General features: G+C 44.4%; 1 protein-coding gene across 4 annotated transcripts in view; it reads left to right on the top strand.

Moving 5' to 3' along the window:
• The window catches only part of nlgn3a (neuroligin 3a), a 91,162-nt gene that overhangs the window by 38,130 nt on the left and 27,090 nt on the right, over positions 1 to 25,942 (top strand). For all 4 annotated transcript variants that reach the window (XM_031857777.1, XM_031857774.1, XM_031857776.1 and 1 more), the window contains one exon: positions 14,082 to 14,267. In XM_031857777.1, the coding sequence (XP_031713637.1) occupies positions 14,082 to 14,267 (186 nt within the window). The remainder of the gene's footprint in view (positions 1 to 14,081; positions 14,268 to 25,942) is intronic.

The following is a 25,942-nucleotide window of genomic DNA, read 5'->3' as shown; positions in this document are numbered from 1 at the left end:
GGTTGTATCACACCAGTCTAACTTGATCATCCGCCCCCATCGTTTTAGACATGAATTGTGTATAAATTACCTCCCCGGCAAGAGCAGGCTGGGTTCTAAGTACAGCCCGGCATGATTTGGTATCATAGTTCTGGCATCTAAATGCATGCTCTTCCTAAGGTAACATTTTTCATGCGGGATTATAAAATGCTGACTGCATATGCTTTTACGGGCGCATTTGCATTTTAATGTCAACCCCCTCCCCCCATTTACATTTACTAACAATACCACAGTGGTCAAACTGATAATGGTAATGCCAGCAATTGTATGTGAATAAGTAGTTTGGAGGAAAATGGATGTAAGGCTTTTAAGAACAGGGAAAGTCCCACCTCTTTGAGATAGAAAGCTAACACATTTTTCTATGCAAACAAGTCTGGGTCCAGTGCCATTTGCTGGTGGCACCACTGCTCTAATGCCCATTTCCCCCCGTGTTGTAAAGGGCTAAATTAGCCTCCTCTGGAGCCAATTTAGCTGAATTAAGGAGCTTAGAAAGGTTAGAATTACATTTCATTTGAACTTAATAGACAAAGCAATACGAGTGCTTTGCTGTGTTTGCTTACACAGCAGACACTGTCAAAGTTAATAAGACCAAATATGCAGTCATTATTCCTGATCCCCCATCATCCCGGAGCTTTACAGGTGGCTGGGATATAAAATCACAGATATTCAATATCTTTGTGGCATTTTCCCAAATTAGGCCTCCGGTCCACTGTATGTTTGGCCACTGAGCCACCTTGTTAAGTTAAATAATGAATGAATTGCACGGTTAATTATGAAAACTCTCACACTGCTCACAAGCGGGACTAATGCTGCTGCTGGTTTAATTAGAGCAGGAGCCTGCCACTCAGGGCTGTTCCTCACGCCAATCCTGAGGACAGAAAGGTGGATTCTCAGGCTGGGGGAGATAAGGCTCAACTCAGGCAGCTCGGTATGGAACAAACCTGCCACTGTTGCACCGGCTGACAGGTAGCAGGGCTGCATGATTTCCAGCCACAGGTAGGGACGTTACCGACAGTGAGCAACAACTCCCAGACACGAAGAGCAGTTAACCACCTGTCTTATAACACGGGAGCTATTGCAGCGTAGTTAACCTATCAAAGAAAAGAGGAAAGTATTGTCATCAGCATATGTCTTGATAGCACCACAGAGAGCATTAATAGACATTATAGAGCATTATCCACAGAGCAGCCAGTTAGTGGACACTGAAGTGAAGGAATAGACGTGGGGTGGCAGAACGGGGGATGATTCGATCGAGACAATTGGCTTTATTTCTGCTCTGCACCTGCTAACTGTTTGCTGCTGATGCTATCATGGAGCCAGAGGGGATACTGGAGCACTGACTGAAACAAGATGTCCCACTAATAAGATTCACAGTCCTTCCTTCCATTAGAACATGTCTGTTTCCCTCCCATTATTGGCATCGTTGTCGGGTCAGCAATCCACCCTCCTAACCTCTAGGCAAACTGACTCTGAAGGATACAGGGAGAGTTGACAACAGAGTCAACACAGAGTGTCACATGGGAGATGGCGAGCGGGGGGGGGGGGCAATGCTCGTTCAGGCTTGGGCTGGACTCGGGAGAGGTGACATTGGCCTTGACTACCCAGAAACTCCACAAAGCAATCTGTATAATGAGTGGTTTCCCCCTCTGACTGAGATGTCATTCCATTCATACGTCGTAGCTCGATACATCCTTCCCCGCTCTAGTCAGCCCTCTTAAGCCTGAGGGGGGAAGAGAAGATAGTGGGGATGTCATACACACAGAGAAAGATGAAGTGTTCACCAACGGACAGAGCAACATACACTGTCTTTAAATGAAATAAATGATCACACTGATGCAGTTGCTTTGATTATAATATCGCAATTACAGAGTAACCATGTTAACTGACATATGAGAATTTATCATTTGAATTAAGTTTTTTTTTCATAAATGCTAATACAGTTCCCTTTGCATATTTGGCAGAAATTGGTTACACTTATTCACGTCCTTGGTGTATAATAAATATCTGAGCTAATGTTGTTGTTTACACTGTCTGAAAAGTGAGCGTGTGCCCTAGACAAGCCCCTAGGCTTATGCAGCATGCAGCCCCGGTTCAAGCATATACATTTATAGATGTCGGCTCTCAAATAAAGCAAGAGAAACTCAATTAAGGGAAGAGATCTGGTGGGGATAGCATCAAATTAGGTGACTGACAGGCCCTGAAATCTGGAGCACAAAGCATTTTTCATATGATAAAACTCAGAGATGTCCTTGGAAAATGGGGTATGTATGTGATGCTCAGCTGATAGAGAGGGACGAGAACATAGCCGCCGGGGCTGGGGTCATGTACGAGTACTGTGACAATTTCTTCCGACAATGTCCCATCATATTTTTGCTTCGTCAGCATGCTCTTTAAAGCAGGGATGTCGTATTTAATCAAATTACCTGCGAGAGCTGCTCCTTCCTTTTATTAATTTATTGAAGCGGGGTGAGGGGAGTCGGGGTGGGTGAGGGTGCACGGATGAGCTCCTCTGGGATGAGTGTGTTTGTGCTCTCTGAAACGTGTACCAGAGACGGCCGAGCTAACGGGAGCTGACAGCGGCAACCGCCCTACTGCTCGACTGTGAGAGGACCAGTCGGCTTTTTTCGCTCGGGCCTCTTTAGGGAAACTGTGAGAAGAGTCATCTGAGGCTCAGAGAACGGGAGCTGGCTCTGGTGCTGCTGAGAAAAATGGATCAGGTTTGACTGTAGCTGTCAAGACTTTGAGGCTGAGAAGCTGTCATCTTAAAGGGATAGTTCAGATGTTTCCCAAGTGGAGTCCTATGAGGTACTAATTCATAGTCACCCCCCAGGTTTGAGAGGCAGGCAGGAGTAAAAGCTTGGAAAAGCCCACCTAAAAAATACAAAACTAAGATTAAATGTACACTATATTTAGAGCATTTTCACTGCTCTGCCTTGCGTCAGAACACCCTTTCCAACAGGGAGCCATTATCTAAGCTCTCTTTAAAGCCACCAGACTCCTTTGACAGAAACAATAATTTTAGCTTCTAGAACACGTATGAGTTTGGTGAATCTGGACTAACCCTTTAAAGTCACACAATAACTAACTAACTGGTGGAGGCAGCATTAGACCAACAACTTCCTTGTTCTGTACAAATTATGGTACACTTAATCTGATACAGATTTTTTTTGGTGGCCATTTCTTTTAGGTGGGTAAAATACGTGTTTCTACTGCCCTCCTCCACAGCAGTGCATTGCTCAGTTTACATGCTGGTACTCCTGCCTGTTTCTCCAAACTGGGGGCGTGCTGGCCGCCATATACTGTAGGTAATACAATGACTATGGATAAGTACCTCATACAACCCCACTTCGAAAAATCCGAACTATCCCTTTAAGCGGTGGTGAGCATACGGGGCTCTTATCCAATCACGTCTCCCTGCTAAATTAGTGATGTTGATGATAATCTGTAATGATCTCTAAGGTTAAACCCTCTTACCTAATTGTGCATCAAAGCTTTTTTTTTTGTCAATGGAGATAAAACGCGAGCAGTTATGCAGCAATATTAACAAGACTGGATGCTGCTCTCTTTCACCGTCTTGTCTCACTCTGTGCTTTGGCTTTCGGGCTCTCAGGTGTACAGTGCATCTGGCCAGCCTATAGGGCACATGGAACAAAGCCACGGTGACATTTTATCTGACGGTAGCTCCTGTGGGACTGGGGCCATGTTGCCGAAACTGTCAGGTAGATTTCAGCGCGATGAGGAAGGGGAAGAAAGCCAAATAAACAGAGCCCTGGCACAATCTCCCATCGCCAAGCAGTGCAGACGAGCACAGAGAGACGTCCCTGGGGATTGCAGGAGGCCGAGATGAAACGGAAAGCGAGATCTAACCTTTTTGTTGTTGCTGGAACCTCGTCCTTTAGTGCTGCTAGATTAAAAGAAAGAACGGCAAAGAGAAATGAAATACTGACTGACTTCAGCTGTTCAATTGTGGAGACCCTTGCTGGGAACAGGACTTCAATATCAATTGAAAGGGAAGAAAATAAAGCAAATAAGCCATCTTTTGTAGGACATGGGTACAAGTGTCTTTTGTATCGGGCGGACCCCTTGTGTTACGTGCAACAATACATGACAGGCACACTCCCCCTATTGTAGAAGTGTTATGGTAATCATACACACTATTTCAAAGGCTTTTCATCCATTTTTCATTTCCCACTGTTCTCGGGGTGAGAGAACAGGCATGTTTCATCAACAAAGGACTATGTGAAGCCAAGCACCCTCTCAAGGTAGAAGGTAATAAATTCTGCACATGTACAAAACCGAGTGGTTTCAGTTTCTAGCAGACAGGAACTCATCCTACCACCAATATCGACATATCAAATATGTGCAGTGTTGGCGAGCATTGTTAACAAACCACATAACCACAGGTTCATCTTCCCAAGTCACCCACTTTGATTGCTTTTCTCGGTGGCACTCGAGTTATATATCATCCTTTGATTGTATGATGAAGACCTGCAGTCTTGATCACAGTTCACAGAAGGGCTGCTGCATTGACACACTGATAGAACATCTGTAATTATGGAGCTCCTAAACATGCATTTTTTTCTCCAGCTTCAGATTTAGATGGACCTATAAATACAGATGTGTAGGGGTGTAATTAGATCTGTAGCACAATGAAGTTCCTTCCCTTTCTCACTCCTCTCTATAGGGTTGGTATTAACCTCCTGACGCTTTCACAGGCAGATGAAGAGATACCCACCACTGATGTTAAGCTGGAAATCGGAGCTGGAACCCCCGGAGGCTCTGATCAAATCCCCAACTTAGTTCTCGAGTGTGCGCTGCGTAGCCCAGTTCAGCCTCACATGGCCCAGCCTGCCCTAGCTTACACCAAAGTGATCTTCTTGCACCATCCCACCGGAGTGAGGAAGAGGAGGATCGCAGCGGAGAGAGACAGAGATCAGATGGAGAAGAGGGAGGAAGCGTAAAGAGAGACGGTGTAGGAGAAGTAAGATGGTGATTGGGAGGTAGTTTAACATGAATGGCGAGGAGGAAAGTCCACAGCATAGTGAAGTCCTCCAGGGTCGAAGTTCACTCGAGACGGGAAGGACTTTGAAATGAGGCTCACTGGCTCCAGATAGCTGCATCAGACCTTTGGAAACAGGCCTTAACAGCTCTTGTGTAGTTGACAGACACTTTAAAATCAGCCCTGGCTCCATTCGCTATTGGTGTCAGGCTTTTAAGAACAAGGCTATAAACAGCTCGTGAGGAGGCGAGGCCTTTTATACCTGAACTCAGTTAGTCAGCACCACTGCTCACTGTGGTGGCTGGTACAGATCTTATACCGAGAGTAGACACACGCCGGTACCATTGGCCCAGGAGACCGCTCGCATATAGCCATTGCGCCGGCACTTCATCAAATTGATGTTGTGGGAAAACACACGGGCAGTGCCCAATCTTTAGTCCGTAAACACACCCAGACCCTCTGCCAGCTCCCACTGGCTAGCGTGCTGGCCGTAGACCTAGTCAGTGTGCTTGGCTGATAATATGAATGGTAATGAGTGACTGGCTGCTGGGATTGAAAGCAAAAGTGCTGTCATAATTGAGTTAGATTAATTAACAGAGCTCCACTGTATTCCTGCAGATCAGTGCATCTTGTTAGAGGGCTGTGCTGTGGGGTAGGGGCACCGGTGGGTGTTGTGTGTTGTGTGGCCAAAGTGTACGTGTTTGTGCGTGTGTCACCTGCAGATTGTGGGTTAGGTGGGATGTTGTGTAAGGAACTAATTGAAATGAGAGGCGATGTGCGACTCTCAGCCAACATGGCCGGTCCATTTGTCAGGGTGACATCACTGCACTCACACCCCATCCATCTCCGCCCGGCGCCACAGAACCATGCTCCTCCTGGTGATTAATATCCATACCTCCCTCACCGCACACACGTCCCCCCCCCCCTCCCCCCTCCGAGCACTCGCACACTACTGCTGCGGCTCCACACACGCTCACCCGCAAACAAATACTCACACACACACTGTTCTCTGTTGGAAGCCCTCTTCTTCACTTATGCACTCAGTGCCACGGCACTCCCATTTACTCTCTCATACACACATGGCTGGAGCCCATCAGGGCGCAGCCAGTCACACATACAAACTTCCTAATTGTTCCAAACACAAACTGTCCTTGCTCCTTGGTTGCATATACATTTGATTGATTCTGGTTCTGCTTACTAATTCCAGTGTTTATTGAATTCTGGTTTACAATATTTTATTATAATACAACTTTTTCGATATTTTTTTAAAGCAACATGACATGAAAACACTGTATTCTTATATTGTCAGGAAATGCTACCGTCATGTTGGATAAACTTTGCCCATGTAATTATTTTCACGTAATGATATAAAGCTGTAATCTCTGCCACCAACACCAAGCCTATTTGTGACTATTGAAGATGTAAATCACTTTAAAAAAAAAAGATCACGAATATACCAAATAATTCCTCATAAGATCTTGACACTGTTGTTTTTAGGAGATGTTACACAGGAGTAAAAAGTGTTGGGGCATTTCTTTCAGCCAAAGATTTGGTGTGCTGGTATTGAAAGCAGAAGTGCAGTTTATGTGAGATTGACAAAAACAAACGACAGTGTCAGTTTTCATCATAATGGAGGAACATGTCATCCAGTGCTACGCTGTGTCTGATTTACGTATGTGTTTTTTATAGTTTTTAGACAACAATGGAGCTCTATGACACATAGGAACAAGATATATTAGCCTTTGGGTACAATGTTATTTGATTTGTTGTAAATAGAATCATATACGTACGTCACCATACCTACATTTTACAGGTTTTTATTTAAGTGCTTAATTGTGTGGCATTGTGTATAACACGATACACAAAAAAATATTGATTGAGTTAAAATCGGAGCAGGTCCAAGCTTTCCATGTATGATGAGCAGAATCAAAATGCACGCTTCCTTACTAATCATTACTTCTTCTAAATTTGGAGCCAGTTCTAAATCGGAACACAACCTCACTGGCAGCAGCACCACTTTTTGTAGCCAGAAATATTATATACCCTTCCGAAGACAAATAAAACATCACTCACACGTTACACACCACAGTGCTAAACCTCAGGAAAACAGATGTTCATTGAAATTGCTGTCGTTGATTTGCAACTAAAGTTGGCAGGGTTTTACAAATGAACAAATTTAAGAAGAAAGGATTTACACTAGCGGGAATGAAAGCTGTAGAACGGGCTGTCTGGGCTTATTTCTTGTCAACCTAGGAGGGGTCAACCTAAACTAAACTCATTATAGCCAGCTATCAGGGCTCCCGAAACCTGAGCAGCCGGGCTTTGAAGATCCGTTAAATGATGACCTCTCTGTCCTACTCTGCTCCGCTGATGTGCTTTGATAAGCCGGCGTCTGATCTCCTCCGTGGGATCACGGCGCATCACTGCACAACTGCCCCGGCCTCCCCGAGCTGGATGGTGCTAAACTTTCTCACCACGCCCTCAAATTACATCACCCCGGCTAGCTGTCATGTTTCACACTATGCCTTTGAACTTGTGCAGCCACTGGCCAAAAATTGAGACGGAACACCTTGCCAGAGTGTTGTGTTGTGTGAACAAAGGATCGAGAGTATACTTTAAGAATGTATATTCTTTTAAATTCGAGAATTAAGTAAAGGCAAATTGTTATTTATGAAGAATCTCCCCACGATGCATGTTCCTCCAAGTGGAACCAAAGAGCTGCTTGACCTCACAGTTGTGACTCTGCAGCACCAGCGTCTCCCTCTCCCTCTGCAGGAAGGAGCATGCAGGCCCGCCTCCGCACCAGCTGTGAGATGCAAAGCTCTCCTTTAATGTAAAAGCATTTCTCTGTCTTTGAGAATCCACTGTCTGTGCTATTCACTGAAAGGAAAAGATGTCGAGAGATACAAAGAAGAGAGAAGGTGATAAGTGGGAAAGGAAAACAATGGAGGCAGAGACGGAGAACAGAGAGAGACACTGAGAACGAAGGACGACAGGAAACATGACTCGAGCAAAGGGAGAGATGGTGAAGGGAGGGTGGGAGGGAAGCAAAGGGAAGATAAAAAAAACCTGAAAGCCAACAGCAGCTATAGACGATGTGTGATTGATTGAGTGGCGTTCAGGTGCCAGGGGTCATACATATGCAAACTGCTCATTTGTAGTTGCTGCCAGTGCTGCTGCTCACCAGAGCCCTTGAATAGTGTCGCCTGACCACCGGGACACATCAAACAATCAGATTAAGCAGCCACAAAGTCACATGCAGGATGACCAACAGCTGCCACATGCACCACCAGCACTGCTTACAGTATCTGTTTCTCATCCCTGTCTGCTCTAACAGGCCCTTGTCTGTCTGTAAGGGATCTGGGTTTTAAGGGCTCAGATATGTGTCAGATGGGCTTTGGTGTTTGTGCGGCGCAGGTTTTTTACTCTTGACATTTTGTTTGCTTTTTTTTCTTTTCTCTCCTTACAGTGGTTTGTTGCACACAAACCACATTTTCCATTTGAGTGGCTCAGTCTTTATACAGCAGCGCAGTATGCATTAAGCTTTATCTCCAGCATCATGCATCACACTGTCCCACAACCTTTTCAGCACACACAAATGGAGTTGCAGTGTTGGTTCATGCTTCGTACGCCTCATCTATCCGTGTCATTGTGTGCACAGGGGACGAATATTCAAGCTGAACTATTTAGGTTTCTGTTCGTCGTCGGTTTAGTCCTATTTGAGACCTACAGTTTAGTGAGCGTGTTCTCATTCAGTTTGAGCTCGCCCAGTGTCGAGGGGCAGGCCCCTGAAACATGGGATGACTTTGTTTCCTTTCAAGGCCGTCTGATATTTTCTTTAATTATTGATTCGTGGTGAGGCCAGCTGGAATCAGGGGCTCATGCATAAATTCTTTTTCACCATTTTTTTGTTTGATAATGCTATTACGCTACATTCATTTTATACAGAACTAGTAGGGATGACAATCAAAACGTTGGGTTTTTTTCGTTTTTTTTCCCAAGTCTTTATTTTCTCCTCCACCGGAAACAAGGATGTGGTGTTGGGTAAATGGCCTTCAGTGTTCAGGCTACCATAAAGAGCCTTTCTTGTGCTTGCCTGCCCTTCTCTCTCTCTGTCTCTCTCTCTCTGTTTCTCTATCTCTCTTGCTCTCCTGCCCTCAGATATAGACTGCGCTCCAGCCATGCTATTGGGCAGCGAGCTGTAAACAGGAGCTGTACACTGATCCAAGTGGCAATCACCTTCATTCGCCCCCCCACCCCCTCCTGCCCCCTTTCCCTTCCTTCACCCAGCTTTTTTTTGTTTTTGTTTTTGTTTTGTTGTGTTTCGTCGGCATGCTGAAACCTTCACCACAAAAAGATGATGAAAAATCTTGTTGGAATGACTCCCTGTGTGGAGGATGGATCGCTGGGTATGTCCCTTGCTCATCGGGAGCATGACACACAGGCCCTTTATGTGGCTGTGTGGAGGGTGGCCCCCTTCCCTCCTCTGCTTCTCATCCACACCCCAGAGGCTCCCATTCAGCCCGGGCCTGGCTGGGGGGAAGTTGGAGCTCTTTTGTCGTGGGGGATTCTTAGGGGAGGCTGTCAAGGCTGCAACTGTGTGGACCTTTATTTCCCCAGAGAAGAGGAGGGGGGAGAAACGATAGAGAGAGAGAGGGCAAGAGGGAGATGAGGAGGGGGGTTCCAAAGGAGAGTTTGGACACAGACGGCCTTGTTAACAGGCACCCCCAAAGAGGGAGAGGATGAGAGGGAGAAAGCAAAGTAACAGCGAGAATGAATGAAAGCCAAAAACCTTCCCTCTGTTACGTCACCGCTGTTATTCCCGTCCTCCTTCTCCTCCTCCTCTTTTCCTCCACTCCTCCCTATCCGCTCCCTCCATTTGTCCCTATGTAAGCTAACTCTTCAGCTCAATAACAAGCTTTTGCCCTCCCCGTCACCCTTCCTCGCCCCATTCTCACCCTCCGCCATTACTTTACACACATTCCATTATCTGGGAGACCAGGCTAAGAGAGATGTCTGGGGTCGGAGCGATCATTATCATCACCTCTCTCGCCGCAACACTCTGAGTTATAGCCCACCGTATGGGAAACAGACATTTAAATCATAATCAATAGAGCAATATCAATGCTGAGAGGCATGGCTAAAGGAAATCACTGCCGCGGCTCAGGAGGAAACGGAGACGCTCAGTTTAGACTGAGATAGTGGTGCTCGCTTATTGATAAAATATGATCAAGCCGCAAAATGCATTATGTGGCATCACGCTCGGCGCTGCCTTTTCCCTGAAAAATAAACTCACTTTCGCTGATATGACGGTGATGCAACGATTCTGGCTGGTGTGTGAATATGTGTGGAATTGGGAAGGTGTTGGATTCGAGCGGTGATCTCCCGGTCTCTGCTGCTCGTGTATTGCACGTTGGCTGAAGCTTAAACACGGCAGAGAGGGGGACGCTGTCATGCTGTATGCATTAACTGACCCTCTGGTCATGTTAAGAATGACAAGGGCGGGCTCAGTTCCTCGTAGGGAGAGCCGCACTGCAGACACACAATGTTTTGTCCGGCAATGGGCGATGCAAGGTGACAGGTGCGACCTGACCATGGCTGCGACCGGACCACGGCCGCCGCTGCCACTCCGACTGAGATCAGGACTGAATCTCTGACTCTGTGCTGCCACAACAAGAAAATACCAGGTCTTCATACAGCAACAGTGCACCGCATCACTGTCAAGGACGGGCCGCTCTGAGACACCATGCAAAAACACATCATGTAATCAGTCAGGACAAATTACAGTTCAGAGTGCAGAGAAAGAGCACAGGATCACTGTTATTAACTCATGCAGTTTGTTTGCTGTGAATAAGGAACTCTCTTGCAAGTTTCACATCATATCCAGGTGACGTGTAGATAGGTTGGATTCCATTTTGGAGTATCTTTGTTTCAAGCGTCGAGACAATTTGAGATGTTATTGGTTGGCATGACTGTTTGCAACTTATACAAACGGTTTTCTCAAATGTGTTTTGGATTTGACAAACATGATTCAAGGCGGTTTGACTAACAGATAAGTTGTGGGATTTCTTCTCTCCAGCGTAGTTCAGTACCATAGAACGACATTGGTGTTGCACCTGAAGGTGCAAGGATTGGGCTTTGCCGCAGTTATTGAGACAAAATTGAAAAAAAATAAACATCCGTTACAGAACAAGCAACAGCCACAATAATGTCGCGGAGAAAATTGAATTAGCACAAATTGATTTACATGCACGTCACTTTCAAAGTATCAGAACAACTAGAACTATTTACTATTTAATGATTATTTTATGTTGGTTGAATTAACTTGACTGGGACACTGTGATTGTGTTTACTGTTTGTGCCAAAGTTAATTGGTCAGATCATTTAGAAGAGAATTTGCATATCGATTTGAGTTCAGGCCGCAAACAAAGATGGATATAATGTGATTACAGTTCATAATTAAATGCTTATTGTAAAGCGGCACCTAGTGTGTATTAAAACTCTCAATTGAATGTCAGGTTGAGTAGCGAAGTCAAGCACATAGTCAGCCTGACCACATAGTTCAGAAGCACTGAGCTGCAGCCCAGAATCCCAAGGTCCTGTGTAGGAGGGAGCTGTGAGCAGATAGTGCACTGCACATCATGGTTCACGTGTGGCCAAAGCCCACGCAGTGCTGATGAGACGGGGATCATCTGCTAGATCTGGAAATCTATAACCCAATCCCTGGTGAGTGAGGAGGTTTGGAAATTTAGATAACTCAATCCAGAGAAAAAGGGAATATATAGCTTGATATGTGACATTATTGAAATGGTCAGTTATTGTACCTTATTCTAGCAAAGAAGACTGAAAGTCCCAAGGTCATGCAGGAAACTAAAAAGACCAAACACCTCGGAGCACAAGCGTAAAGTCAACGGTCTGCTATACATGTAAAAATAGAAATAACCATGCATGAAAACAATTACTTTGCTATCTTAATTGCTTTCCAAAGAAAATACTTTCTGTCACCTTTCCAATTAAAACATAACCAGCAGCCATATTTGATGTATTTTAAAATGGTGCCTGCAGCATGTCTTGTTGTCTAAGATATTGGACTCCACCTCTACATTTTAATGACCAGTTTCATTTATAGATGCAGAGGAACCAACACTGCTCAACAAAACAAAACAAAAAAATCACAAAAAAACTGGAACATTGAGCAGTGCTTTATTCTGCCAGCTGGGGATCCAGCTCCAATGATGTACATGTTGTCACTCAGTGATGCCTCGTATTACAATGCCAAACGGAAAACGTTTTTGCTATATATTTTCAATTAGAATAACAGTTGCAGAAAATCCGTTTTTCATGCCGGTCTCCTGACATTTCTCAACCCATCTGACATACCCTTGGTGAAGTGTGAACCAATTCGCAAATGAGGGTTATTCTGGGAGAGTCACGTCTCCACGGCACCCGGGAGAGGGTTGTAAAAGCTGTTGTCCTTTTAGTTATGAGTATGACGCAAGGAGGAGCCGCAAGAGAAAAAGAAAAGCATTTCAATTGGAGTCCTCCTTTCTCCTCTCTCCCTCTTCCTCTGTCTGCGTCTCTGTTCCCCCGCCTGTCTCTTTCACTCTCTCTCTGCATGTGCCCTGCTGCTCTGTCATCCTCAGGGATGCGTCTGAAGGAGACCATCTGTTGATCCATTTGTCTCCTGCTTTGCTTACTGTGCCACCGCCTCTCTCCTATCGATGATCAGGCCTGGCCTTTTCCCTGCCCACCCTCTTGGTTGCTGCCAACAGGCACTCGGGGCGAGGCGGGTGTCCTGTTAGGGGTGGGGCAGGAGGCTGTGCCCTGCGTAGTCTCTGATTCACACAAAGAGACAAAACAGGGGACTGGCGGACATGCATCCTTTTTGTACATACATGAGACCAGAGCAGCTGCTAATCTAATCGGTGTTTATCTAAAGTGAGCATGGCGGTGCTGACCTGAGTCAAAAAAAACAAAGATTTATTTATTTATTTTTACATTGTTGATATCCAAAGTATTCCTTTTTGCCCCCTTAGGACTTGAACACAGAGAGCTTATCATTATATGAGGCATCGACCATGAAATAGATGTTAGAAACAATCGTGTGATACCAACACAGTTATTGCTGTTGACGTGCTGCCACTGCACGGCAGATTTCAAACCATATATAGGTCTCGGGTTTCCACGCACGTCTCCTAGCTGTCAGCTCGTATGCATGTTCAAGGGTTTGATGGACACTGAGTCCACCGTGGGGACTTCAGGGATTGCTTGCCTTTGATCTTCTCCCACGACTCTCGATTACCCATCATTCAGCAGGGCTTAGGCCCTGGAGAGCAGCTGGGAGAGGGTGGTGTGTTAACATGAGCTATGATGTACCCAAGAGAGACGCACTGTTCAACTCAAGACATCATATGGCAAATTACACAGACACGGAGGGAAAAAGTGCGCGGATAGTGCCTGTTGTGAATGTTTGGACTGGAAGTATGTGGGACTTCAGAGCGTGAGAGACAATTGAAATATGTCAGAGCAAGGTGGTATCTCTGATGGGATATATAATGAGGTTGCAGTCCATATGGAGGGTTTTTGCAGCATCAAAATGATTGTAAATCTTGTTATTATCTTGGTTGTGGAATTTTCATAGATTCCTAAGGTTTTCATCAGGACTGCTCAATACATCCGATGATGGGTGCTCACCCGGGGAGACATGCCATTGATTTCCCATAAGGTGCAGATGACATGTGGTTTGACCAACAGCCGTGTCATCCAATAAGTCATGGTTTCAGCGCCGCTGTCACCCGGTTTGATTGTTCTTCTGAAAACATTTGGGGTGGGGCTAGTCCCTGCAGAAAACCTTTTATGCTGCAGGTGCGCATGCAAAATAATTATCTGTGGCCTATTGCACGTGCAAGTTGCAGAACACCTACTTTTTATTTTTGGTCAAGTGCATATATTGGTATAAAATGTGATTTTTTTGTTCTTCTTCTAATTAGTCTAGCTGTCTCTGGGTGACTTTTTAATCTCTTATTGTCTGTGTGTGTTGCAGGCTTCCTCAGTACTGGTGACCAGGCTGCTAAAGGGAACTACGGGCTCCTGGACCAGATCCAGGCTTTAAGGTGGATTAGCGAGAATATCGGCTTCTTCGGAGGAGACTCCAACCGCATCACTGTGTTCGGTTCTGGCATTGGAGCTTCCTGCGTCAGCCTGCTCACCCTCTCCCACCACTCTGAAGGTACAGTAGAGCCAGAATGAGTTGGGTGGGTGATACAGCTGTGGAGCTCATGCCTGCTGGTGTGTAGGCTGCTTGATTTCAGGAACTGGTGATGCAGCTAGAGAGTTATTGACTAATGTATTCTACTGTACTGCACAGCATAAAGAATGCTTTAGGAGCAGGTGTTTGCATTTAAATTATTGTGATGTTCATTACCATCCGGAAATTGAAACTGCACGGCAGATTTCAAACCACATATGGGTCTTGATGTACTCTGCTGGTTTCCTCGTATCCCTCTCTGTCAGAAATATACATGTAGCTATAATGTGTCTTTGTAAGCAAGATAAAAGAAAGGGACATGGTGTACTAGGGAGAGCTTTTTAGTGTCATTCTAAATAACACACCGTCTCTTTGTCAACAATGTTGTTTATCTGCTGGCTACCTTAGTGCTCCTTCGTGATGATTAACTGCCCTTATGTCTTAAATACTGAATGCAGCATGCACAGTGAACCCGGACATGCGATAAACATTCGTCATACTCATTCTCCTCTAATGCGTCATTGAATTACTCCTTATTGGTACGTTCTTACAGGGAGTGCTTTGGCTCAGGAGCTGGTCCTTTGAGCTCCGTCCATGAATTGCAGCCTGCAGAGCCAAATCAACACAGCATCATCCTGAACCTGAAATTATTACCGTCAGTCACGTATTCGTCCGTACGTTTAAAAAGCTGGCTTGTTTGTTTAGCATTTAATTGATAGCGGTGTTGTTTACAATGTACATGACAGGCTATTAGGATATTGAGGTGTTGGTGTGTATAGCAATGTTTATGTTCTTCTACTTTGTTGATGTGGTGGTAATATTCCAAATGGAAAATCTTTACACTCAACCACACTCACGAAGGCTGCTTGTGAACATGTTAACAAGCCACAAACATGCTGCTTTGGACATGCATGATTGGAAATGTAACACGGAGCTTTTACTCTACATCACATATAAGTGAATTGCATTAAAGAAATCACTCTTGCATGAGATAAAGGATTGGTCTAAGGCGGTACTGTGGTCAGGAAGCTATTAAGTGGCACACTCCCAAACACCACACACTAATGCCTAATTTATACTTCTGCGGAAAAGCTTGTGCAGAGAGGGTTTGTGGAGCTGGCAGAGAGCCGCACCTCCTGAAAAATGTGACTTTCGCAACATGCACCGCGGACATCAGAGCCGGGAGATGGGTTTTCCTGATAAGTACCTCACATCCTGTTACAACAACGACCTCCTTTATTAATTCTAGGCCCAGGAGCCCCTCCTCATCATCCAACTCTTCCATCAATTTATTTATATGGAACTATTGTATCACGCCAAAGGAATACTTTAAATGAAAGACCGCCTGACAAAGGATTTGAAATTGTAAAAAAATGACATGCTACACGCAATCCACCGCAGTATGTATGCCTGCCGTGCGTGAGAGGTATAAATCAGGCATTGCACACATCCACTCACATTTAATTTTCTTGTCACTAGGCAGAGTAGATGCTGTGATCTTGGATTTTTGATTAGTCGGCCCACGTGCATTTGAAAGAGGTCATTTGAGCTGCTCTTCTTCGGTCCCTAATACAGTGCCAGGGATTTGTGATCTGTTTTGCATTCTCCAATTTGCATTAAAGTGTTACTAATTGCCTTGATTTCCTCCGATGAATGATGACTGCTTTTCGATTGAATTTTTACCATAAATGCCTTTTTTATTCATACTCCATAATGTTACGCTCCATGTAGCATGTTATTATACTGCCAGTGAAACCATATCCTCCGCCTCCCAGTAAATTGGATATTACCGGGTCTGTTTTTTTCCCGTGAATGGAAATGTATGCCCCGCTGATGGGATAAAAAAAAATAAAAAAAAGCCACTAAAACTTGAGGGATTCTAGCAAATTGAAACAGGAAGCCTTCTATCACGACGGGACTCTTGCTGCGAATGTTACCAATGGCAATCGGATTTCACACAGTCTCTCTCGGAGCACAGATTGTTGTAATTATATAAAGTTTAGGACTGGAGTGGGCTGCAGGATGTGACAGGAAATCCAAGTGAAGAAAAGTCTTTTTGCACCTGCTTTCACAACCTCCGCTATACTCTACCCCTCCTCTCCTCCTCCTCCTCCTCCTCCTCCTCCTCCTCCTCCTCCTCTCCCATAGTCTTAAATGTTGAGCTGAAACCTGGTTGGACGTTCTTGTTGCCAAGACAACGCAGTAAACAAGAAAGGAATCAAAGTGTCTGGATCTGCTTCGTGGTGATCCTCGATGCAAAAATCTATAATCAAATGAATTAGACACTGTGGCGTGAGCACACCTGGTTTCAGGTGGCTTCTAGTAAAGGATTTGTGTGAAGAGAAGCTTAGATTCAGTTTTCTACTTTGCCCTCTGAATGGAAATTAAGTCAGGAAACAAGATTGTTCATCTCCTGATTTGGCTTTTCATTTCGACTTGCTCGCGAATATAAATTCATACTCTGCGCCTAGAAATAGAGGCAGTGGTGTCACATTGAATGCGGCGCGTTTGAATTCAGGAGTGGCACACGGTAGGATATGATAACATAGCATGGATCGGGTTCTCATGCGTCTCACACAAACATTTCCCTTCACCTGCTGCTCAGATGCGGGATAACGAGGCGCTGGCTAAAAAAGAAGTAAATCAGCGGGGTGACACACTGTTCTGGAGCTCCCTGGTGTGTCGGTGCATTTAATGACAGTATTCCCACTCTTACTGTACACAGTCTGTCATCACTGCCTACAGTACATAGACTTTCCATCTAATAGAGACTCCTTTTATGCCTGTTGGTGGCAGAGTGACAACTTACTTCAGATGCTCCGTGCTCCTCCTGAAGCCTATTTAATAAGCTGGATCCTCCTATATCATCCTAGCCCTCTGGCCTTTCTTTTTGATTGCCTGCTCCTCTGGCCTGGCCTTGGTGGCGTCTCCATGTGGGCGTGCCGAGGGCTCCAGTCACAGGGTACATCCATCACCTCCTCCCTCCTCTGGCCTGTGTGGAGGCATGGCTTGGATGTACTCTCGTGAGGGCTGGATTTTAGACCCCGGTCTGTGCCCTGCCTCCTCCATCTAATCTCCTCCTCACTGCACCCATCTGTCTCCCTGCCTTCACACACAGTAAAAGCATGCAAGGGACACACGCTTTCTCTCCATGTGCCAGTGTTTCTCTCTCCCTTTCTCCCTCTCTGGGTTTCTGCTCCCTAGTCTGCAGCATGTGTGGTGTGTTGCTATTAATAAGATGGCTGCCTTGTCTGCTATGTGGCAAGCAATCTAGCCGCACATCTGAGACTTTGGAAGCAGAATGGTCATTAAAAGCGCAGTCCCTCTCGGCAGCAGAGTGTTTTTGACCAGCTTATTAAATATAGCTCAACAGTTGTGTTCATCACAGATGGAAATCTCTGTCCCCATCTTCTTTTTCCCGGGCTTCAAACAGGAAACGGCTGAAGAAGTTCACAAGCAAGGACATTAGTCAGTTCCATGTATTATCTATCTGGCATCGCGCAGGCACTAATTGAACATGCAGATTTGGCTTTTTCCTTATCTCGTAATAATCATTATGATATAAAATGGAAGATAGTTTCTCTGCACTTGAAAAAAATACCAAGTAGCCAATGACTCAGAGGTGAAGCCTATATTTTGTATATATATTTATCTGTTTCTCTCTTGACAACCTACAGAAAGCCTGCTGTCTATCTATGCACATGTTTCGGCGTTTGCGTCCCGGCTGTGCACGCCTCTACTCACAGAGCTCTCATGAAGGGCTAGTTGTGGAGCTGCTGAAGGTCGTTCGGTTTCCTTTTTTTTTTCTTCTCTTCCTGTAAGCAATCAGGATAAAAGCTCCGCTTCTGAGGAAGTGCTCTCCTTTTAATGGAACGTCTTGGACATTAAAGACAGCTAGTGTGGAGGATCCTTCATGCCAATGTCAGCTTTCATTTTTATTAAGACTTCTGGGTTATTGAGGACCATAAATGTTCATGTTAAATGCTTGGCTTTTATTACAACATTGCAATGAGTACCAAGGCTTTTTAATGCAAAACCACCACCTAGCAAACAGCTGAAACCGCTTGAACCACGAGTGTTAAGAGGGCAGTGTGACAGGTACTCTGTTTTCAGCTAAGGGTAAGAAGTTTTTGAATCCATTTAGAGTGAAGGATAGCAAAGAAGCTGATTAATGGAGGAATGCAACGTGGGATGTGTAGGAATCGAGGATCAGAGAGATTGAAAAAAACAAAATGACGTGGAAGGATGTTTTTCTCAAATCAAATCTGAAATATTATCTTTATTAACGGCTGCTCTCCACAGTGAACTACTTGCTCTGGATTTTCGGACTAAAAATGTATGATTCATGCAGTCTTGGAAAGCATCTGACTTGGAAGTCACAGGAATTGATGTATTACTGTACAGCTTTCCTCTGCTGATTGGGTGAGAAACTAGCTTCTGTTAGAGTGACTTCAGCGTGATGTTGTGATTACAGGGAGGCACAAACTGCCGTGTCCTTTATGATCAAGTATGGTCAAGTACTCTTATGTGCAGTCAGTGAATCATCTGAAGGCCAAATGGCTGGCAAAGAAAAGCTTCAGATCTTCAGAAATGTAGACTTGCACGTATGAGAGGATTAGTTGGTTAAATAATAAAGCGGAGTTGATAAAGGATTATCCAATGGATACATTTAATTTGATGAGACTTATTTAAATATATACTGAACATTTATCTTGATTTTATTATTAACTTTGTGATATTTAACACCAATACATCAACATTTGTCTCTGAGTTTGAGCTGGTCTGACTTTTTTGTAGTGGTCAGCGATCATTTATAAGCTACACACACAAACATAATGTTTTCTAATATATGTCAAGAGCTGACATGTCTGGAGATGACACAATTAGTCGATTAGTCAGTAGGCTGAGAATTATCTAGAAACTACTTTGATAATCAATAAATCAAAAATGAACTGCTTCCAGAGCAACACATGTGAATATCTTCCATGATGGTAACTCTAATATGTTGCCGTCTGTTGGTCGGACAGAACAAGCAATATGAATATGTCAACTTGGGCTTTGGGAAGTCGTGTGGGTGTTTTGAGATATTTGGACCAAATTATAAATTGATCAACTGTCAAATGAATCAATGATTAAAATAACTGTCAGCCTGTCACACTTTTTTATACACCCCACCTGACGTGAAGCGGCGCATTATTCATGACTGTTTTGATAATTATATTTGAATCGCTTAATATTTTGGGGGTTAAACGGCTTTGTGTGTGACATCACATAGAAGGTTCTGGAACAGACCTCTTTGTTAAGGTGTTGTCTGGGCCCTGTTGTTATTTCACCGCACAAATCAGTGCAAATCACTACTGTGCTGTTTCTGGCATGTATTTACCTAGTGGACCTAGAGAGGAGGTAAGTAAGACTGACAACAATGTTTATTGGAACTCGAATCAATCTCCCTCTTGTCAATCTGGCTGATACCGTGCTGTCGTTGTGGGATTCAGAGCCTGCATTGCCACGAGCACCTAACCTCTGCTCTGACAATCAGTTACCATGTACATGTAGGCTAATAGTTGTCCTGAGAGGGAACACTACAAACAAACGGTTGTAGTGAGACTGCTGGGGAATTGTGCGGGTGTGTTGAGCTTTGAGAACTTGTGTACTCATTCATTGCCGTATCTTGAGATATCGCCAGGTAATCCAAGGCTAATGTAAAATGCTGCCCTAAATTACCTTATTTTACGGAGTGGGGAAGGAGGCCAGCAGGCCATATAGATGAAGAATGTGCGAGTGTTACTCTACATCACTGCTTCAACCGTAATGTTATATCTGGCTATGACCTTTGGAAATAACAAGTGTGGGCTTCCTCTCTGAAACGAGACCCGTGGGAGCTTCTCCTTGTGGAATGGCCTACAGGGCTGCATACCCCCACTCCATAGTGCCCCTGTGCTGAGCTCTTAACGTACAGATATGGAGGTGCGATCCATCCACATTCGATGTCGACTTCATTTCTGTTGGCTCAGTCATCCTGTGGCAGCCACTCATCTCCTGGAGAGTTTCAGCATCAAATAAAGGCACCTTGCAAGAGCTGCAATGTGAATTGGAGTCACCGAAAAAGATAGCTGCACAGCCACATCCCTGGGATGTTATTCATACACGTTTCAGCTGCCATTGTTGTGCAAATGCCTTGTGCTTAAGAAAAACCAGGGACAATTGTCGAAGTTGAATAGACCCTATTTCTTCAGCAACTCGACACTGTAAAGTTACATGGGTGTTTGGGGCAACAGAATGCCTCCATCTCGAGGTTTGATTTGGCTGTTTGCTGAAGGGTGTCTGTGCATCTCAGGGTGTGAAAAAGGCCTATGCGAGATGAGAGAATGGGGACGTGCCTTGTCAGGTGCCGTATTCTTCCACCTCGATTGACAAGAGTGATAATTAAACCAGGGGGATGCCATCTCTGCGGAGCAAGAATGCTTGTATTTATTTACGCTGACTATTCGGCTTTGTTGTCTGCCATATAGTGTGGCCGTCATTGTGTGGAAAAAGCAAACTGCTTTTAACAAGTGGCCTATGTGGCATTTTCCAGTCGCTCTTTGAAACAGCAGTGTCTTTGACTTTGTACAGCAGGAGAAAGAATGCCTTATATTAAAGATTGAGAATTACTCACCAACTAAAAAACATTACCCTCTTTTGGGCTCGTAAGAAATTGGAAACGGCCTAATTCAAGCAGCAAATAGGTTTTTTTCTCCTCACTACTCACGGTTGCAAAGAGAAAAGTTGCATCGAGCAGAAGAAAAAAAAAAGGGGGCTCCGCCGAGTAATGTGGGGTGGGAGGGGTGTTATTGGCGTAAAGATGACTCCACTGAGGTCAGATAGCCTGTTTGAGGTAACACATTTTAGAAAATAATATCCAGTTGGGCTGTCCATCAGAGTGAGGCAGCTTTACCTATCCCTTGCCAGAAGAGAGCAGAGGAATGAAGAATTGACAAATGGCCTGAAAACGGTGGAGGCAGTTCATTCAGGTAGTCCAGCCATCAGTCTGTCTCTGCTTGCAGCAGGTAGTTGAGCCTATAAAGCATGGAGTTATAGGTGTTAAAGAGCCGAGCAGCGGGTCAGAGAAAGAAGCAGGGGATAATTGAGTACTTTAGTAAATCCGTGCCTCCATCAACCGAGGTAATATCTCAGAGCATTGCATATACCTGCAGCCCCAGATCCACGGCCGTACGGATGGGCTTCGGCAGCTTGAGCGACACGTGGCACACATGGGCTGCCTCAGCAATATTCTCCAAGACAATACAATGAGACCCATCTGGTGATGTATCGCTGAGATTGTTTTTGGAATCTAATCGCAGCTGATGAACGAGGCGACTACAGAATATGTCATCTGTTGATGACCTGCAATCCCCAGTGAAGACGCTGGCAAGTCATTAGTTCAGGTAGATGCCATCTATGAATCATTCTTGATAAATCATTGTCATGGGCGCATTCATACACCTCCTAATGGACAGTGACAGTAGGATGCTGGAGGGGGGACGGTGGCTGCAGCTCCTGGCTGGCTGGCGTGCTTTGATCCTGTTAGGCTTTAGATCAATTAAACCAATAGCTGCATCATATTGCTCCCAGACGGTCTCGTCTGTTTCCTCTCTTGATTGGTCTAATGACTTGATGGAGGTTTCTGTCTGTCTGTCTGTCTGTCTGTCCGTTTCCTTGCTACCTCGACTCCACTGCCTTAATCCTCGCTGGCATTTTCCTTAGCTCCTTTTCCCTGTTGCTCATAGCAGTTTCTTTCTTTTTTTTCCAGTACTCACCCTCCCCCATGTCTCTCTTTCGTCTTCTCACCATGTCTCCCTCTCTCTCTGCCTCAGTCTTTCTCTCTCTGGCACCAGTGTAAAGCATCCATTATAGAGTGATGCATGGGTGTCTGTGTGAGTGGGAGAGAGGGACTTGGCACTCCTCCTGCCCCACCTGCAGAGGAAGCACTGACAGCTGAACATTGGGGGCTCATCTCTCCCCCTCCTCCTCCGCCCATCTCCACATCTCTGCTGACCTCCCTCCTCCTCTCACACCTTCTCCATCTCCCTCTCTTTCTCACCCTCCCTTTATTCCCTGTTCTTCCACACATATTGGCCCGATTTCTGCCACCACTCACTAGTTTCCCTTTCGCTATTTTCATATTTCATCATGTCTATCCATCTTTTCTTTTGCACCATCTTCTTCACTGCACATTTTTATTTGTTTGGGCTTTTTTTTTACCCACGATTAAGTGTGTATTCATTAGGCATTCCACACTAGGAAACACAGCCAGCTAGATATGTTGTTAAATAGACTGTTGTTTCCCTGTTTGTCTGCCAGATGAACAACTCCAGTATAATTAGCTGAACTTTGCCCTTTAGTGATGACCACGAGCACTCTGTGTTTTCTTGTTGTTGCTGACAGCTCACCTCTACGGCGAGCCAGGTCAGTCGTTCACTTTCCGTACATCTGTTTATCCGTGCTGAGAGAAAAGCCTCTGCATGAATAACAGAGAGAGAGCTGCTATGAAGCCACGCCACACACCATCTCATCATCAATTTCACAGGTTTGCATAATATGTGATTTATAGACATCTTCTGCAGCGGGAAAGGGAACATTACCCGGTGTTTTAAACTGTTTCGGGTGGTGTTTTTGGAAACTTCAGAATTATTTTTGAAATAGGAAATGTATGAAGTTGTGCTCACCCAATTCTGGTACAACCACTTCATCTGCATAGAGAGGAACAAATACTTACAGCATGATTATAGGCATCCAGGAATATATCGTTCTGTTTACAGAGTCTGCTTGCTACAGTCTGTGCTTACAGACAGAATGATATGGAAAGAAAATTGTTTTTTCAATGTGTGATAAGAAATGTCGCATAGGAAAAACATCAGTCCAATTACTTTGCTGTATGGAATAAGCTGGTGTGATATGCTTGGTGAGAGCCTATAACAACGTGATATAGAGAATGGAATTCATGTATGCCATCTGGATCCCTCTCACTGCCCTAAGTGCACACTTTAACTGTCCGCTACCTGTGTGTGTGTGTGCGTGTGTGTGTGTGTGTGTGTGTGTGTGTGTGTGTGTGTGTGTGTGTGCGTGTGCACATGCAGTCACAAGCTGTAGCCTGTCTACCAAGACATTCAATTCTGGGCAGTGCAAATGCATTAGCCTTAGCTGTGAAATTTGCATAGTCTGAGCACAATTAAATCCCCAATGAGAGGAACTTCAGCAAACATGCTGACGAGCAGAAACCTCTACTATAAAGGGCCAACATTGTGCAACCTGACAAAAAGACTAAATCTTTAGCTTTCAGGGCCGCAAGGCTGTGATAGATTTTTAGCTTAGAGAGGTAACATACACTATAGATCCTTTTTCAATGGTAAAAGGGAGTTACTCGCCAATACGTCTGAAACTGTCAGAGAAAAATATTGCACAAGTGCTATTTCACAACTTGAAGACAGTTTCCTTCTCCTGGATAGGAAACTCAACATCAAGTTGCGGTGCTCATATTTGGTTAACACCTGGACAGAGAGGCTACCTGCTGCTGCAGACCGAAAAGACATATATGCAGTTTGACAGTCTGAAAATAGCATTTTACAAATGAAGTATTATCTCAGGTGCAAGGGTTCCTGCAAGCTGTGATCAAACTCGCTTGCACGACCGATCACGTGTGACAGCAAATCATTCGCATGTTTTCCACAGCTAGCTGGATCGAAGGTGGGGTGAGAAGCTGTCTGACATAGAAAGGCGTTGGGTTGTAAACAGGAAAGGTAATGAACCTCAGCAGCTCCGGGATTCCTTTTGGAGATTTGTGCACTGTGTTTCCTAGTCAGACAGAAATCGCACTATCTTCTGCCTGCAAAGAAATGTCCCAAAATGCCGAGCTGTTGTAGCATTAACTATATACAAACTTAACTGTAGCTCTAAAGTTCTTGGCTATCCTTGCAACAGCTTAACAGAAAAGGCCTTCAAGGGCACCTTACAGCCCTCATGTGTAGGATGTAAAAATGTCTAATTTTGGTAACTGCAGAATAGTAAAAATGTATAAGTGATGGCTATTTTATAAGCTTATTCTAATAAAAGAAAGAAAGAATTAAATAATTCAGTATCTCTCTAACAGAATTGTATTTCTTTCAGCATGGAGAGGGTTTTGAAACAATATTTAGACCTTCATGTTGGGAGATGAAATCACGCTTTATTTTTTGGGTCCATCATTTCCGAGGTTTTCTGGGAAGAATTATGTAATTTGGTGCCAATTATAAGCAAGAGAGAGATCGTCATTTTAGGCAGTTATAGTTTAGTTGGTTGAGTTTATAAGCAGCTGTTGATTTGCAGAATAATTCCTTTGTAATAACTTCTCCATTTTAATAATAAAAATGCAACAATTTTTTACAATGATTGTCTCATTTTTCAACAAACAAAAACATATACCATCAAAATTCATTTTTAAGTTGCTGTAATCACACGATACATCTACACTACTGGTTTTGTATTGGTCAGATTTCATGAAGGTGTTCCCATGATTTCAATAGAAACACAAAGGTAGGCATACAAACAGCAATCAAGCAACCAGAAAAATAGTGTTACCTAAAAAAATTGATTATGCAGCCTGAAGGCTTTTATTGTGAAGCAGCTGCAGGAAGTGCTGAGGAAGTGTTTGCTGACAAAGCGCAGCAATGAAGTGGATCAGAAACCAGTGAGGCTGCTATCTGTTAGATGAAAGGTACGAACAGGAATGTAGGAGTAAAGCAAAACTCCCAGTGCGACTCTTAAGATATCCATGAGCTAACAAATGCAGATTAAAGCAAACACGAAAAGCAAAGCGCTTCCTCAAAGCTGTTCATGATGAGCAGTTTAGTATTCAACACAGTGGCGGGTGTATAGCTGTGTGAAGAATGAACAAAAAAAAACGAAATTAACTTCTGGAAACGCTGCCTATTTTCACACCTAAGCACACCTTGCTAATTGCTGCAAAAATATAGGTGTAGACTTTCAGAATCAGAAGCTCTGATGCGGTCCCACGTTCAGAACAGCTCTTCATTCAAAGCATGCAGCATGCCTGACAGCTGAAGAGGCTGCTCAACTGTGGCATGAAGAAAAGCTGCACAGTGAACGCATGTATCATTTGAAGGTGACCTGAGCCCCCGTCAGAAAATCACTCCTTTGACAGACTCGACATCTAACTAAAACAAATGTGGCTTTTTGGTAGTCAAACATAATGCTGTATCAAGTTCATCAAATGAAAAATAGGCATTGCTGCTGAAACATTACTCCTTGTTTAAGTGAAGGCTGTTTGGAGAGCATGCATCCTCTGCAGTATTTCAGATGTTGACATACCCATATGGCATGCCACTAATCTTGATCGATGCCCACCACTGCGAACACTTCTTCCACTGTAGAGGATAATGAAGTGTAGCAATGCAACATTTCACAAAAATCATCACAGTGATCTGTTTATTATCCATTATGAAAGGCATCATGGCCTCTGCTGTTTTGCACTCGGTAAAAAAACCAATGCAAAAGAGTGTTTAATCTCCAAACACAGAGCCGTGCAGAGTGCTCATAAAAATGTCTTCGCTGCCCAATGTGCTATTCTTAGGGTTCCCCTTAGAGCCACTATCTAATTGGAGCCTTGGTTGTCCTGTCGT

Source organism: Anarrhichthys ocellatus, unplaced genomic scaffold, assembly GCF_004355925.1.
Source record: "Anarrhichthys ocellatus isolate YVR2014 unplaced genomic scaffold, GSC_Weel_1.0 scaffold19, whole genome shotgun sequence".
NCBI classification, from domain to species: Eukaryota; Metazoa; Chordata; class Actinopteri; order Perciformes; family Anarhichadidae; genus Anarrhichthys; species Anarrhichthys ocellatus.
The sequence above is the reverse complement of the archived record's forward strand: the minus strand, read 5'-3'. Positions and strand labels throughout refer to the sequence as shown.